Genomic DNA, 14,035 nt, shown 5'->3' on the forward strand with positions numbered 1-14,035 from the left:
GGGAACAAAATGGTTCACAGGAGACAAACAGGCTTTGGAGCAGAAAGCAGCAGGGACAAGCACAGCAACCTTTAAGGGACGACCTTGTGGATCTGGACACATTGACCAGGTGGAAATGAATTATACACCCAGCTTGAATGCGGCTGCTGCTGTGTTCAGAGTCCTTCGTGCAAGCTCAGTGTAGTTTTGAGTCGTTCTGTTGGCTCTGTTTTTCTTGGGAAATTCAGAATTTTAAGCGCCTGTCTTTTCATTTCCCATGAAGAATCCCATGCTGAAGCCTCTTTGCACATGTGCCCAAAGGCTGTGGGCCTGGATGCTGCGCACACTCCTTTCTGAGACCATCAAAAGTGCTTAAAGCCACTAAATATCAAGAGCATCTTTCTGATGCAAGTGCAAGATTCTGAGGTGTGGACACCTCATGCTTAGGCTCCTGGACTGTTGCACAGTGTCCCAGTGCTGGTGGATCTTTATCTTCCTTTTCTCAGTTCATCTGCTGCACTGAAATGGCTGTGCTCACATCAACCCTGCCGGATCTGCTACCTTTTGCCCTTCAATCCTGTTTGTCTGAGGCTTTCTGAATAGGGATGCTGTTCTGTTACTTATCTCCTCCTGCCATCTCTTTATCTTGCGTGGCTCTCAGCCTTAAATTTGAGAATTTGAAATGGGGAAAAAATTGATTTAAAGCCATCTATCAGCATCTCTGAACGAGATGCTGAGATCTGTTTGAGAATGTTTGCCTGAGGTTCTTCTGGAGCCCTAAAATGGGAGAGCACCTCTTGGGGACTTTCCCAGATGTGGGTAGCTTTGGTGAATGTAGGAAACTTTGGAAGGAGTTGGAAGGAAGCTCTGGATCTGTCTTTCCTTCTGATGGGACCGTGGAGCTTGTTGAGAGACATTGGAGCAAGCTGCCTGCCCTAAGGGGGATGCGAAGGTGTCCTGAGGAGTGGGAATGGTGTGTGGTGCTTCTGGCTCCTCTTTCACACTTGCTTCTCACAGCCTATGTCGGAGCTGGCCAAGCTGCCATGGTAGTCCCCACAGATTTCTTCCAGCAGTTTCTCTTTTGAGATTTTTGCTTTCTGGATCCAGCAGTTCTTCTGGGTGAGAAGAGCTTGTTTCCCCTCCGGTGACCGCCCCCTCTCTCGGTTTTTTCTCCCCTGTGGTCCAGGTTGTCTTCTGGCAAGGTGAGTCCGGAGAGCATCCGCACGCTCCGTCCCCCCTCCGAGTCCTCCGACGACCAAGGCCCTCAGGCCAAGCGGATGCTGAGCCCCACCAAGGAGAAAGAGCTCTCCCTCTACAAGAAGACCAAGCGAGCCATCAGCAGCAAGAAGTACAGCGTCTCCAAGGCGGAGGCCGAAGCTGAGGCCACTACTCCCATCGAGCTCATCAGCCGTGGACCGGACGGCCGCTTCGTCATGGACCCAGCGGAGATGGAGCCCTCACTGAAGACGCGACGGATCGAGGGCTTCCCCTTCGTGGAGGAGACGGACATGTACCCCGAGTTCCGGCAGTCGGACGAGGAGAACGACGACCCCGTCGTCCCAGCCTCTGTCACGGCCCTCAAGGCCCAGCTCACCCCTCTCTCCTCCAGCCAGGAGTCCTACCTTCAGCCACCAGCATACAGCCCCCGGTTCCACCGGGCACTGGAGGGTCCCAGCGCCCTGCAGGCCACAGGCCAGGCCCGCCCGCCGGCCCCCCGGGCTTTCCACCACCAGTTTTACGGTTACCTCAGCAGCAGCAGCCCCGGGGAGGTGGACCCGCCGCCCTTCTACATGCCAGAAGTCAGCCCACTGAGCTCGGTCATGTCCTCCCCGCCGCTGCACCCCGAGGGGCCCTTTGGACACCCCACCATCCCTGAGGAGAACGGGGAGAACGCCTCCAACAGCACGCTGCCCCTGGCCCAGACCCCCACGGGGGGCCGGTCCCCTGAGCCCTGGGGGCTCCCCTTCGGCAGCCTGGAAGCGTCCCCCGCTGCGACGTTCCCCCCTCAGCTCCAGCAGTGCGAGGCGGCGGCCGAGGGCTCCCAGCCCACCGGTTGTCTTCCTCGGGGGCCGCCTCCTTCCTCTCTTCAGGTCGTCCCCGCATCCTACCCGGGCATCCTGCCCCTGGAGGCACCAAAGAGTTGGACTGGCAAGTCACCCAGCAGGGGCCAGACCTCTGTGCCCACCACCACCACCAAGTGGCAGGACAAACCTATGCAACCCATGGGATGTCAAGGGCAGCTAAGACATACCAGTCAAGGTATGGGCATACCTGTGTTGCCTTACCACGAACCGTCCGAGCCCATCGGCCACAGCGGCACAAGCACATTCAGCCTGGACACCAGGTGGTACGAGCCCCAGCCCCGACCTCGGCCCAGCCCTCGGCAGGTCAGGAGGGCTGAGCCAAGTTTACATCAGGTGGTGCTACAACCTTCGAGGCTTTCTCCTCTGACCCAAAGCCCCCTCAGCTCCCGCAACAGCTCCCCAGAGCTGACTGCCCGCGCCAGGCCCCGTCCGGGCCTCATCCAGCAGACCGAGGTGTCGGAGATCACCCTGCAGCCCCCGGCAGCGGTCAGCTTCTCCCGCAAATCCACGCCGTCCACCGGATCCCCCGCACCGAGCAGCCGTGGGGAGAGCCCCAGCTACCGACCTGCCACGGCCTTCACCTCGCTGACCACTGGCTTTTCTGGCTCCCAAGGCTCCTCCCTGCCCGCGGACACCATGGATGTTTTTGGAGACATCCCCTCTCCGAGGAGGGCTAGCGAGGAGATTCTCAGACCGGAGCCCACATCGACAACGGTAGCCACCTCGGGGTAAGTGCGTGAGACCCGTGCTTCCACCCCCACCCTCCTCCTCCCCAGGCCCTCTCCCACCTTTCCCCATCCTGCCTCGCCCTCCCCTTTCCCTTCCAACTCCCTCCCCGCCATCATCATCCGAACTGTAGGGTCTCTCTGGGTACGCTGCAGCATCCCTTTTGGAGATGGCGTCCCGCGGGCTTTGCTATGCCGCGGCTCTGAAGAGGCTCACGCTGCGGGTGCAGGGTGCATGGCCGCTGCCCGAGCCGGCTCGGGGTTAGGCAGGCAGCCTTCCCAGTGCTGCTTTCCTCCTCCCTGACTGCTGATGTGGGAACCAGAGCTCTGTGGTTGGGCTGGCAAATGCCTGGGCCGCAGGCCTGGCTCTTGGCTGGCGTAGGTAAGTGTCCTGGTGTCACCGGCGGTTGTTTCCTCTTCTAGCTTCTGGCTCTTGGCTTTCTTCGAACGTTAGGGCTGCTGCGCCTATGTCTTCCTTCTGTTCCATCCCGCGGAATCTAGAGAGCTTAAATGCATGACAGAAACAGCTATAAAAACCACCGCCCCCATCTGCAAAAGGGATGCTGCAGCCCCAGGACGCGGGCAGGGAGAGATCAAGGACTTAGCCCCACCAGCAGCATGTCAGGAGAGGAAAAAATAACCCAGTGGAATTCAGGAGGCTGCCGGCACGCTCAGATCCTGCCCTAAAGAGGGATGTGGCTGCACTAGACTGTAGCGGCTGGTTTTCCAGGTACCAGGGTTGCTCCAGGCAAAAAGCGTCTTTCTCTCTCTCTGTATTTCTCCTCTCTTCCTCCGTCTCTTTCACAGCACCCTAGATCCCGTAGCCGTGCTTTCGTTCCATCCTTTCGTCTCGCTTCATTTCGGCTTGTCGTGGTGGGGGTTGGGTGGGGGGGTGCCGAGCCCCTCGGCTCGTGATGGAGCCCCACGGCGCGGTCGGAGGCGTGCGGAGCAGAGCTGTGGTTTTTGGGGTGGGGGGTGGGGGGGGGGGCAGCCTTTCACCCCGCAGAGCCCTCCGCATTTCACTCCCACTCTCTGGTACCTGGAAGCGTTATGGCCTTAGGAAATCCCTCCAGCACGGCTGGGGAATGGGGGGAGGGGGGGGTGTATGTGTAGGGTGTGGGGGGAGGGCTCATGGGAGAGGTTGGGGGTGGGGGGGGAGAGGACCTGGAGGACCTGAGATGATTTCTGCGCGGCTCTTGGGAGCGCAGATCCGTAGCGATGCAGACACGTATACATAGGTCCACGTCTCCACGCAGTCTCAGAGCCAGGGTGCCCCGAGGAGCTCCAGGTACAGGACAGTCGCAGGACAAGTCTGTGTTAGAGCACTGTTGTCCGTGCTTTTAAGCAGTGTATCCATTCGCTTTGTTGATGATTAGTTTTTTTTTTTTTGTTCTTTTCCTTTCTCTTCTTGTTTCTTTTCCCCCCTTTCTTCTCCAGCCTTGTTTCGTTTGTGTTTCCGTTTGGTTTCTTTCCCTCCTTTTCCTTTTGGAGTTGTTGACGTGCTGATGTGTTGCGGAGCTCGGCTCCTTGCGGGTGTTGATAACTGCTTTGTTTTTGATTAATCTCAGCTATCTGGGCAGTGTTGTCGAGACAAGCTTCTCCTCAGCTCAATAGGTAAGGGTGATCCATGTCCGAAAGGATGGTGTGGGCGCTGCGGAGGGTGGCCGGGAGCGGGGCATGAGAGGGGACATGGAAGGGGCTTCTCCAATACCATCTCTTCCTTTAAAGGGGAATAAGGAATTATAAAACACTAGGAAACACCTCTGGACGTACAGTCTCTGTGGCTTTTGGGTTTCCCCTATCCCTTTGGAGGAGCTCAGAGCCCTGCACTTTTTGAGCTGGTTGAAATAGCCTCTGCGACGAGCCGGCTGCAAGCAGTGCTCGTGGGCTGCGGCTCCGAAAGAGCTCTCTGCTTCCACTCCTTTTTGTGGAGATTTTTGTTTCCGTCCTTGTTTTCTTCTTCCCAAGGTTTCTCAGATGTAGAAAGGCTTTGTTTCGAGGTGGGGCTCTGTGCTTGGCAGCACCTCCACCACAGTTCCAGGCAGGTGGAGTGCTTCATCGTTCCCGTGGCGGATGTAGTTGCAGTCAAAGCCCTCCCCTCTCTGAAATGCTCCTTGGAGAAATCTGTAAGACTTCTTCTGACCCAGCTGTAATTAAACAGCCCTAAGTAAATCTGGAAAGGTTCTCTCAAGGAAATACCTCTTAGGGGCTCCCGTGTTGGAGCTGTTTCCTGGATGGCCACAGGCTGGAACGGCAGCAGGAGCAATCGGGAGATGGTTTCCTGATCTCTTGGAAGCAGAAGATTTCCTTCTTTTTCCTCATTTACTAAAATTGATAAAACCAGGTGGGATGGTGCTTGTTCTCAGCCCTCAGGAGCGAGAACGCTGACCCAGCTGGCTGTCAAGCCAGGTGAAGGTGGGAATGAAGATGGGACTTTTTGGCCATCCCCATGGTTTGTTAGATTCAAGGGTGTCAAGGGCTTGGCTCCTACTCCCTGAACAGCCTGAGTGGAGTGGGAGAGATGCCTAGGGAAACCGGGTGGATATTTCCAGGAGAGAGAAACCCCTGTTCATTGCAGGGGAGTAGGGCTATAGATGACCTCTAAAGGTCCCTTCCAACCCAAACAGTTCTGTGATTTCCTCCAGCTCGTGTGGAGGTTTGTCATGGGGTGGGAAGAGGGGAGGAAGGAAGGAGTGTTGAATCTTGGTGATGGGAGTGGGGATGGATGCTCTGCGGAGGAGCCATCCTCTTGGTGTGGCAAAACCCCTCTGGTTTGAGCCTTGCAGTTTTCAGAGCTCTTGAGCAGTGCTGTTTGACCTCCATGGTGTTTCCGAAGTGAGTATGGATTCAGCACAGCCAGACCAGTCCAGACTCTTACCTAGCTTGGTGAGGCTCTTGCACAGGTTGCAGCTGGATGCTGTCTCAGCACCAAGCCCCATGGGTGGGTGGGTGCCAGGAGCAGGGTGATGCTGTCCTGCAGGACACTTGCTGGGGAGCAGCAGTGCGTCCTGCTCTGAGGTGCTGCCAGGGGTTGGAATTGCAGGAGCGAGTCCAGAGTCATTATCCCAAAAAAGGGGAAGCCAGTAAGGAGAATAAATCTTGCTCTAATAAGCGAGGAATCCTGTAAAGAGCCCAGCCAAGTAATTTTGTGATGATTTGGGGTTGTAAAATTGTCAGTGGATGCGGAGCAGAGGGATTTTCTACTAGAGCAGCCGGATTTCTGTACTGCAGTAATAAAAGCCGAGAGGACGAGAGGGAGAGGCAGTTTGTGGGTTGGTGGCACTGCAGCCCATCCCAGCACTGGGAGCAGGAGCTGCCACACGTTGGCTTTTGCTGGGCAAAGGTGAGCAGGGAGAAATGCAGCTGTTACTGAGCTAGCTCTAGCAGCTTTCCATCTTCTGCTTCAACCCAGTGCGCGGTGATGCGTCTCCTACCAGGGAAGAGGACACTGTTGTCTCCCTGCAGAGGGAAACCCAAAATCCACAGATGAGGCACCAAGCTCCTGCACCCCTTGGCATCACAGGCTGCCCCCCCCCGGCCCCCGTTGCCAGGGCAGTGCTGCTGGTGCTGGGAGCTCGCAGGCTGGGTGCATCGTAGCATTGAGTGACAAAGGGATGTCAGCACCAGGAGTGCAGGAGCACCCCTCGCTCCCCTCTTGAAAGTAAACAGGTTCCCCTTTAAAGACTGTCCATGTGCTGATCCTCTGCATGTGTTTCATGCCTCCTCCCGCTTGGAGAAGTTGTGAGTCCTCCTGTCTGAGTGCGTTCTTCTTTCTTCTTATTATTATTTTATTTTTACTTTTTTTTGTTTGGTTTTTTACTTATATATTTTCTCACTCCTGTTTTTCATTTATCTTCCTTTCTCCCCTCTTCTCCCGTGATTTGTATCCCCCCCCTTTCTCTCCACTCCAGTCCCTTTTCCCTCGTCCTCTCTCCTCTCCGTCAGCATGGTGCAGTCCATGGTGTAGATGAGTTGTGTTGTCTGCAGACCTGCAGAAGGGCTCCCCTGCTCTGGTTGCTCCCTGCTGTCACCAGCCCCCTCCTCCCTCATTTTGGCAGTGGTGGCCTGGCAACAGCTCTGGGGGAAGGGGCCACCACTGCTGTGTCTCTCCAGCACCTCTCGCACTAAAGGATCTCAAGTGATGTGTGGTGGCATCTCAGGACAGAGGTGGCACTGGGTACTGCCTCAGAGCACAGAGCACAAGACGTCTTGAGGGAATTGTAAGGACTTGAACTTGAGGTGGAGCCTCGTGTGGGCAAGTGGAGCTCTTCATCCAAGGATGAGGGGTTGGAGGAGCCTGGCTGGGATGTGGTGGGCACTGGAGGTGGCTGAGGAGATGCTCTGTTGTGTCCAAGCTATTCCTGGATATCTCTGTCTTGACTCAAGGAGAAAAGAAGATGGGGAAGGGTGTGAGAGACCTCCACGAGGTGACACAGACACCCGGTGTCCTTGAATGTCACAGCTTGTGCTTTCGTGTGGCTTTCCCGGGGGGCAGAAAAATATTAGTGATGCTTTCGGAGCCTTGTCCTTTACATCTTCACTTCGTATGAGGAAAGATGTTTGAAGAGAATGCAGCTGTGATATTGGTTGGTTTGGATAAGTCATAGCTACCTTTTACTGTCCTGGGGCTGAGTACTTTGTCAGTCTTTCCAGGACCTCTCTGTGCCCTTTGCTTGCTCAGAAGGGGCTGTCCTTCGAAGACACGAGGAAGAATTCTGTGCCAAATGTTCTATGGCATCGCACAGGAGGCTCACGTCTGGAAATCGTGTGTGTTTCTTGAAGCATCTTTGCTTGGCTCCGTGCTGAAGTCTGCAGAAGTTCATCCCCCCTCTCTGAACCTCACGTCTGTTGGTGCTCAGGATCCCTCGTGCATGGACAGCTGCCTGAAGTACAGACTCTGGGGGCAGGAAGAGGCTTTTGGCTGGACTTAAAATGCAAATTAATTCGGTTGAGTCGGAGACCTTTGAAGAAATAAAGGGTGGGTTGAGCAGATAAAATTTGGCTGGTGAGTAGCATCGTTTCGTCCTCCACTGTATCTCTTCCTTGCCAGAGGTCAGACAGTATTTATAGTGACACATGGGTTCAGTGCGCTCGCTGTTTATGTTTGTGGGGATAAATACAAGCCCAATTAGGGAGAACTAGCAGAAACGAACTTCAGGCAATTTCCTCATAATCCCTTGGTAAATCTGTCTCGTTTTGTCAACATGCCACAGTCACTAGCATCTTCTTAGAAGAAAAAAGAATGGAAATAGCAAGAGGCTTTAACATACGGAGCTCTAATAGCATTAGCAAAGTTGTCTGGGCTGCGGGACAGAAAGGCATGCTCGTGGGCAACACAGTGATATCCAGGGCTTGGCACACATGAGCCCCATGGCAATGGACTGGCACTGGAGTAGCTGATGTTGAGATTGGCCAAGTACCTTTCTTGCTCAAGCTGCTGTATGTTGGGGCTGTGGGGAGAAGGCATTTAAGCACAGCGACTTTACAAGCTTGTAAATGTCTTCCCTGCGAGGGAAGACTCGTTTGGATCCCGCCAGCAGGGCTACCAGCTTGTGTAATGAGATGCTTCATCTTCAGCTGATGCACTGCTCTGCTGGGAGCTGGAAGAGAGGATCTCCAGGAGCATCCTTGCCTTGATGTCTCTGTTGCAATGGGAAACATGAAGGGGGTTTTTCTATCCCAGCCTTTGGGTTTCTGTTGCGTCTGCTGCTCCCCGGCTGCTTCATCGCATTACGCTGCGTTTTCCTTGGTGCTCTCCAATGCTAATAGCAAAAGTGAGAAGCTTTGTAATCACATGCATCTTCAAAAACAGCCCCTTCTGCTCCCCAAGGGGGAAACGGTTCTGGGGAGCTCTCAGTGCCTCTCCAGCTGAAGTGTGCACAGCTCCTGCAGCCACTTGGGATCTGGGATTGCCCACGAGCTGCACTCCCACACCGGTGTTTCATGGCACACGTGGAGTCTGGCAGAGGGAAAGCCTTGTGTGTGTGTGTGTGTGTGTGTGCCCTGCTGTAGAGATGAGATGCTCCAGATGGACCTCAGGTAGCAGCACGCCTATCCTCCTCTTCCATGTCGCCTTCCTTGTGTGCAGCAGTGTGTTAATGGGGAAAGCAGGGGGTCCTCTCCTTTCCTGTGTGTTTTTTTTTCAGCCTGTCATGGTTATTTGCTGTTAGTTGCCCTCTTGGACTGGATAAGGTGCAGTAAAAGGGGAACAGAAGGAAGGCATCGTGTGCTTGGGTAGAAGTAAACCTGCTGAGAAGATGGGTTCACCATCTGGAAGTTCTCATTCCTCTGCTTCTATGTGTGGGACGTGCCCACGTACTCGCTGCTGGAAACTGCACCGAAGAAGAGCTTTGCTCACACTTTCTGCTGGTGATGGCTCTGGAAGCACGGCCAGACCTGCCTGACCACAGGGGACAGGGTGGACTGGCACTTTGAGCCCTGCCACCATCACGGAAACCTGAAGATCCAGGAGCTGCTGTCAGTGCTGCCTGCTGCGTTGCTGATTTGGTGATGAGCTTTGGTCACTGACCTGCAGCGACCGAGTTAAGGGACCAGAAGATTGCCATCCCATTCTTTGAAGGATGGGACAGGGTAAAGGACGGGCTCGTGTTGTTTCTGGGCACCTCATGTGCAGGCTGCTCTCTAAGGCTGATCCCAGGTCACCACTCATAGCCTTAATTCAGACTTGTGCTTCTGTGGCTTGAGGTTTGTACAACTTGGGGAGACATGAAAGTAAAAGAAAGGGGAGTGCAGCAAATGGGGGGATGCTGTGTTGTGTTACAGATGAGAGCTGGACCAGCTGTTCTCCGAAGGAAAAGGTTTTCTTCTACTGCCCTGCAGTATAGCAGTCATATTTTTCAATCCTTGGATTGAAAAATCCTTGGCAAAACAGGTACAGCAAAGGGAAATGGAGCACAAAGCCTTTGTGAAGGGGAGACTGCTTAACCTTGAGCAGATTCCTGTACGAGAATTACTTGGGGACTAAGTCTGGGAAACGGTCTCTTACAAATCCTGACTCTCCCACTGGAAAAATCCCATTACAAATCCCCTCCTCATAACGAAATCTTACTGGCATTTTCATTTCCAAGCTGCGGGGCCAGAACATCCAGCTCCCAGGCGTCCCATTGTGAAGGAGCAGGAGCTTCTGTGCTGTTATCCGTCTGTTGTCGCTTCCAGCTGGGAGCAAGGTGCCGACCCCAGCTGTGCCCTTCGTGTCCCTGTCTGTTGTGCAGCCCCTGTTTCTTTTGCCGTGGGAGCCAGGCAGGATCCCTGCCTCCATCCTGCTCGTTGCGCCGGTGTCACCCGCCCCATGTTGCGCAGGTCTCGGTGCTGTCGTGCCGCTTCTGCGTGGTCTCTTCCTCCCTTTCCATCCCAAGGGGTTTCCCTCCACTTCCCAAAAATGCCTTATCGGACATAGGATCTGCCCCGTCCTTTGTGTCTAGCAGTGCCGGTGTGGCAGGCAGGTGAGCCGGGTGCCGGCTGCGCTCTCTGTGTGCTGGGACTTCGCAGTGCAGCTGAGCGGGAGGGGACGGGGACACGGACACGTGTGGGTCTCCTGCGGCAGCGTGCCCGGCCTGGGCTTTCTCACCTTTTCCTTCTCCATGGCAGAGCTGGTTGGGGTCAACCGTGCCCCACCTGGGACGCCCCACAACCCAAGCGTGACCCGGAGCCGCTGATGGCACGTGTCTGCTTTTCCTTTCTAGAAAACGTCCATCTCCGTCCTGGGACGCTGCTGCACCTGAGAGGCTCGAAGCTCTGAAATACCAGCGGATAAAGAAGCCCAAAAAGTCATCCAAGGGCTCCTCGAAATCCAGAAAACAATCCAGTGAGTGTGAGGACCCCGCAGTCCCCAGCAGCGTCCCCTCTGTGCCCCCATGGATTGCTTGGGTTGGTCACCGAGCGCCTGCCTAGCTCCTGCCTCCCAGATGGATGGCTGCTTGCCCACGAGCTGTCCACAGTTCTTCCCCTGCTTCCTAACCCCATTTCCCTTCCCTCCTTTAACATCTGCCTGTTACCCATCTTTAGTGACTTTATTTTCTTTGGTTTTTTTTTTTTAAGGATTCTTCTGTGTTTCTTTTTCCCTGATGTCCAACCTGCTTCTTGCACGCTGGAGCCCCCATCCTCACTCTTCCTCCTCTCTCCCCTCCGCTCGAGAGGTGACTTTCCACATCCTCTCCTACAGAGGCCTACTTTCCTTCCAGCAAATCTTTCCCCCTTCCTTATCCCTCACGTGTCGGGGTTTGGAGTGGCACGAGGAGGAAGGACAGTCTTGATATAAGCTCCGTTTTACGGCAGTGCCACAGTTGAGTTCCGTATCTCACCCCTCTGCCTTCTCTCCTCCGCAGACGGCTCTGCCTCCCAGGTTCAGCACCTTCCCAGCTCTCAGGTACTGTGGCCTGACGAGGCTGTCTGCCTCCGCAAGAAGAAGAGACATCCTCGTCAGGACCCCTTCGCCCGCCTCTCAGCGCTGAAGGACGACCTCTGCCACCGGCAGCTCCCCGAGGACCAGACAGCCATCCTCAACAGCGTGGACCACGACGACCCCAGCGGGCACGCCACTTTGCTTTAGCCTCGTGCTGACCCGAGAGAGAAGGTTAAAAGGGAGAGGGTAGAGGGAGATGAAACCTCATCTGCGTGCACGCTGGGGTTGGGCAGCCCGTGGCAAGGATGAGCTTGGAGGGACCCGGGGTGGGTTGGGGTCTAGAGAGGGGGGGGGGGAGGATGCGTGGGGCTCCTCAGATCTGCATCTCCCCCTTTGAGCTTTGGTGAGATGGGAAGGTGGAGTCACACCTCGGTTTCAGAGAGTCTTCAGATGTAAAAGGCATAGGCGGAGATTTTGGCATCTGCTTCTGCAGGGTGTGTGTAGGTGGAAGTGGTGAGACTAAGCAGCCGACCCTGAATCGAAAGAAGCAATTACATGACACGAGGTGTGATCGATTGACAAGGAGCTAACAACCCAACTAGCTAACTGGTAATCCCGTGAATCTGATTATGATCCAGTATGTCCAAATGGTCCCAGGAAAGCTGCAAGTGTGAAATCTCCTTGCCTCTCCCTGCCCAGCCTCCCATTCTGTGAAGATAACAGCAACAACTGACATCTTTCCTTGCCTATCTGAAAGGGAAAACCAGAAAGACCCCAAGGCTTCACACCAGCCTGAGAAGTGATAAATCACAATTTCTCTGTGCAGATGCATTTGAACCTTGTTAACATGTACCAAACCCTTTGCAAGCATGCAGGTGTGGGACTGTAGGCATCCACGGGTGTTCTCCCCTGAAGTCTGGCTTGTGCCAGCTTTGATGAGGGTGGTTTTGATCAATTCTTCCTGACACTCTGTGTATCACTAGCAAATATTCCTCGGTGCTGTGCAGAAATGTGATTTCTTACTCTGGTTATGTCTGTAATCTCTGCTTGTAACTGCAGAACGGGGAGATGCTGCTGTAGGTGTGTGAGCAAGCAGGGTTTTGCCGTGTGTTCCCAAAAGCCTCCGTGGCCAACGTGACCCTAAGCCAGGGTGGCTGGAGGAGCCCAGCCCTGTGGGTTGCAGTGGATGGCTGCTCCAATCACAAAGCTCAGCCCAGCATCTGGCATCGTTTAGAAACGTGTTGCTGCTGGTTTCACTGTCCACCCCTTCTCCCTCCTGCTCCAGCCCGGCTGTGCTGGCAACCTGTGACACCTGCTTTGGGATTTATCCCTCCCTTTGCCCATCCAAGGAGACTTGCTGTTCCCCTCTTGGTAACGCTGTTCTAACTCTTCACCAGAATGTATTTCTTCTTCCTAGGGTAGGTTCCTTTGGCAACTGATGTTTCTCTGGGTTACGTAGGCCTTTTCTCAGCAGGAAAGCTGCAGCCCGCTCCAAGAACACCGGGCTTCTCTTTCCTGCTCTGCCTCCACTATCTAACTGTGTGGCCTTGGGCAAGTCACTGAACCTCTCTGTGCCTCAGTTCTCCCATCTGTAAAATGGGGATAAGTCATATTTAAGCACTTCTGTAAAGCACTTGTCTGCCCGTGGGCAGCGAGTGCTACATATGTGCTGAGTGCTATTACTACCGAGCGATCCCTACCTTTAAGATACTTAGAGATTTTATTTTACTTTAAGTGGTAAGATCAAACACCGCATCCAGGTTTGCACACTTCTTCCTCTCTAGCAAAGTGCTAAACCCGCCAGCCTGCCTGGGAATAAATGCCAACAGCACGTGGATATTCTTGCTTTAAGCTGATTCAGGCAGTTAGAAAAAGCATCAGAATCCAAGAGCCTGTACGCGTTGCCATTTGCATACAAAACTTGTTTATTCCCAGGTAGAATTGCCGAGTGATGCTCTGCAATCTTGCCTTTAATTGTGATTTGCCTTGGTTATTGCTCTTGCTGCTGGTTGAACCTCAAAGGGCTTCGACATTTGGAGAAACGTGTGGCCCCTGAGCTGCCCAGCCAGAGTGAAGGGTTGGGGCATGGCACTGAGAACAAGCCAAGCTCCTCTGGAGGTTTCAGGTAGAAATCTGTTCATCAGTCTGCCTAGAAATTTCTATTTTTAAATGAAATTGTGCTTTGTCTTCCACCGAGATGTTCAGAAACCTGCGACAATGAAAGCAGAGCACGACGTCTTTTTTTTTTCTTTCTTTTTCTCAAATCTCAAAGCCCTGCCTTGGGTTCGAACCACTTGACAGAATCCTCTAATCGATGATGAGATATTTTCAAGCTTTCACAACTTCCTTTAGGTGGTCTTCAACCCGTGAGCAAGTTTGTCTCGGGAAGGAGGGAGGGTCTCTTCGAGGTGCCTCTTTCATGCCATCAACCACCAGAGTGAGACTTCAACTTTGCTAACAGTGTAACAGAGTATTTCTTTTATTTGAGTGTGTTTTAGGGCTTGACCTAGAATCCACTTGGATCTGAATTGATTTAATGCCATTCGCCTGCTTTTGGCAGTGGGACAAACTGGTGGGTGACTTCAGCTCGCTGCTGTGAGAGGAGCTGATGTCGGCCCCGGACCTTAGCCCATGTCGTGGCCGAGGAGGAAGCAGGCTTGGCCCTGGGGCTCACTGCCCTGCTGTCCCCAAAGCTGCCCTGCTGTCCCCAAAGCTGCCCTCGCTGCGCAGACCCTACAGGTGATGGTGACTGGGGATGCTCCGTGGGGTGGGGGGTATGGAGGCTCTGTGCTGGCTGGACCGCAGCTTGCTCGCTCTTCTTTTTGCTCTCGTTGCCTGCACCTCTCTAGCAGAAGGTTTCCTTGTTCCTTTGGGCACTTTCTGAG

General features: G+C 54.2%; 1 protein-coding gene across 1 annotated transcript in view; it reads left to right on the plus strand.

Annotated features, from left to right (window-relative positions):
• The window catches only part of IGSF9B (immunoglobulin superfamily member 9B), a 36,203-nt gene extending 24,832 nt beyond the window's left edge, over window positions 1–11,371 (plus strand). The window contains exons 18-20 of the mRNA XM_065738331.1: window positions 1,166–2,791; window positions 10,492–10,613; window positions 11,134–11,371. Of these exons, the coding sequence (XP_065594403.1) occupies window positions 1,166–2,791; window positions 10,492–10,613; window positions 11,134–11,357 (1,972 nt within the window). The 3' untranslated portion in view covers window positions 11,358–11,371. The remainder of the gene's footprint in view (window positions 1–1,165; window positions 2,792–10,491; window positions 10,614–11,133) is intronic.
• Window positions 11,372–14,035: the final 2,664 nt, after the last annotated feature.

Source organism: Cyrtonyx montezumae, unplaced genomic scaffold, assembly GCF_038088225.1.
Source record: "Cyrtonyx montezumae isolate F1298 unplaced genomic scaffold, pur_monq_1.0 scaffold_22, whole genome shotgun sequence".
Classification (NCBI taxonomy): Eukaryota; Metazoa; Chordata; class Aves; order Galliformes; family Odontophoridae; genus Cyrtonyx; species Cyrtonyx montezumae.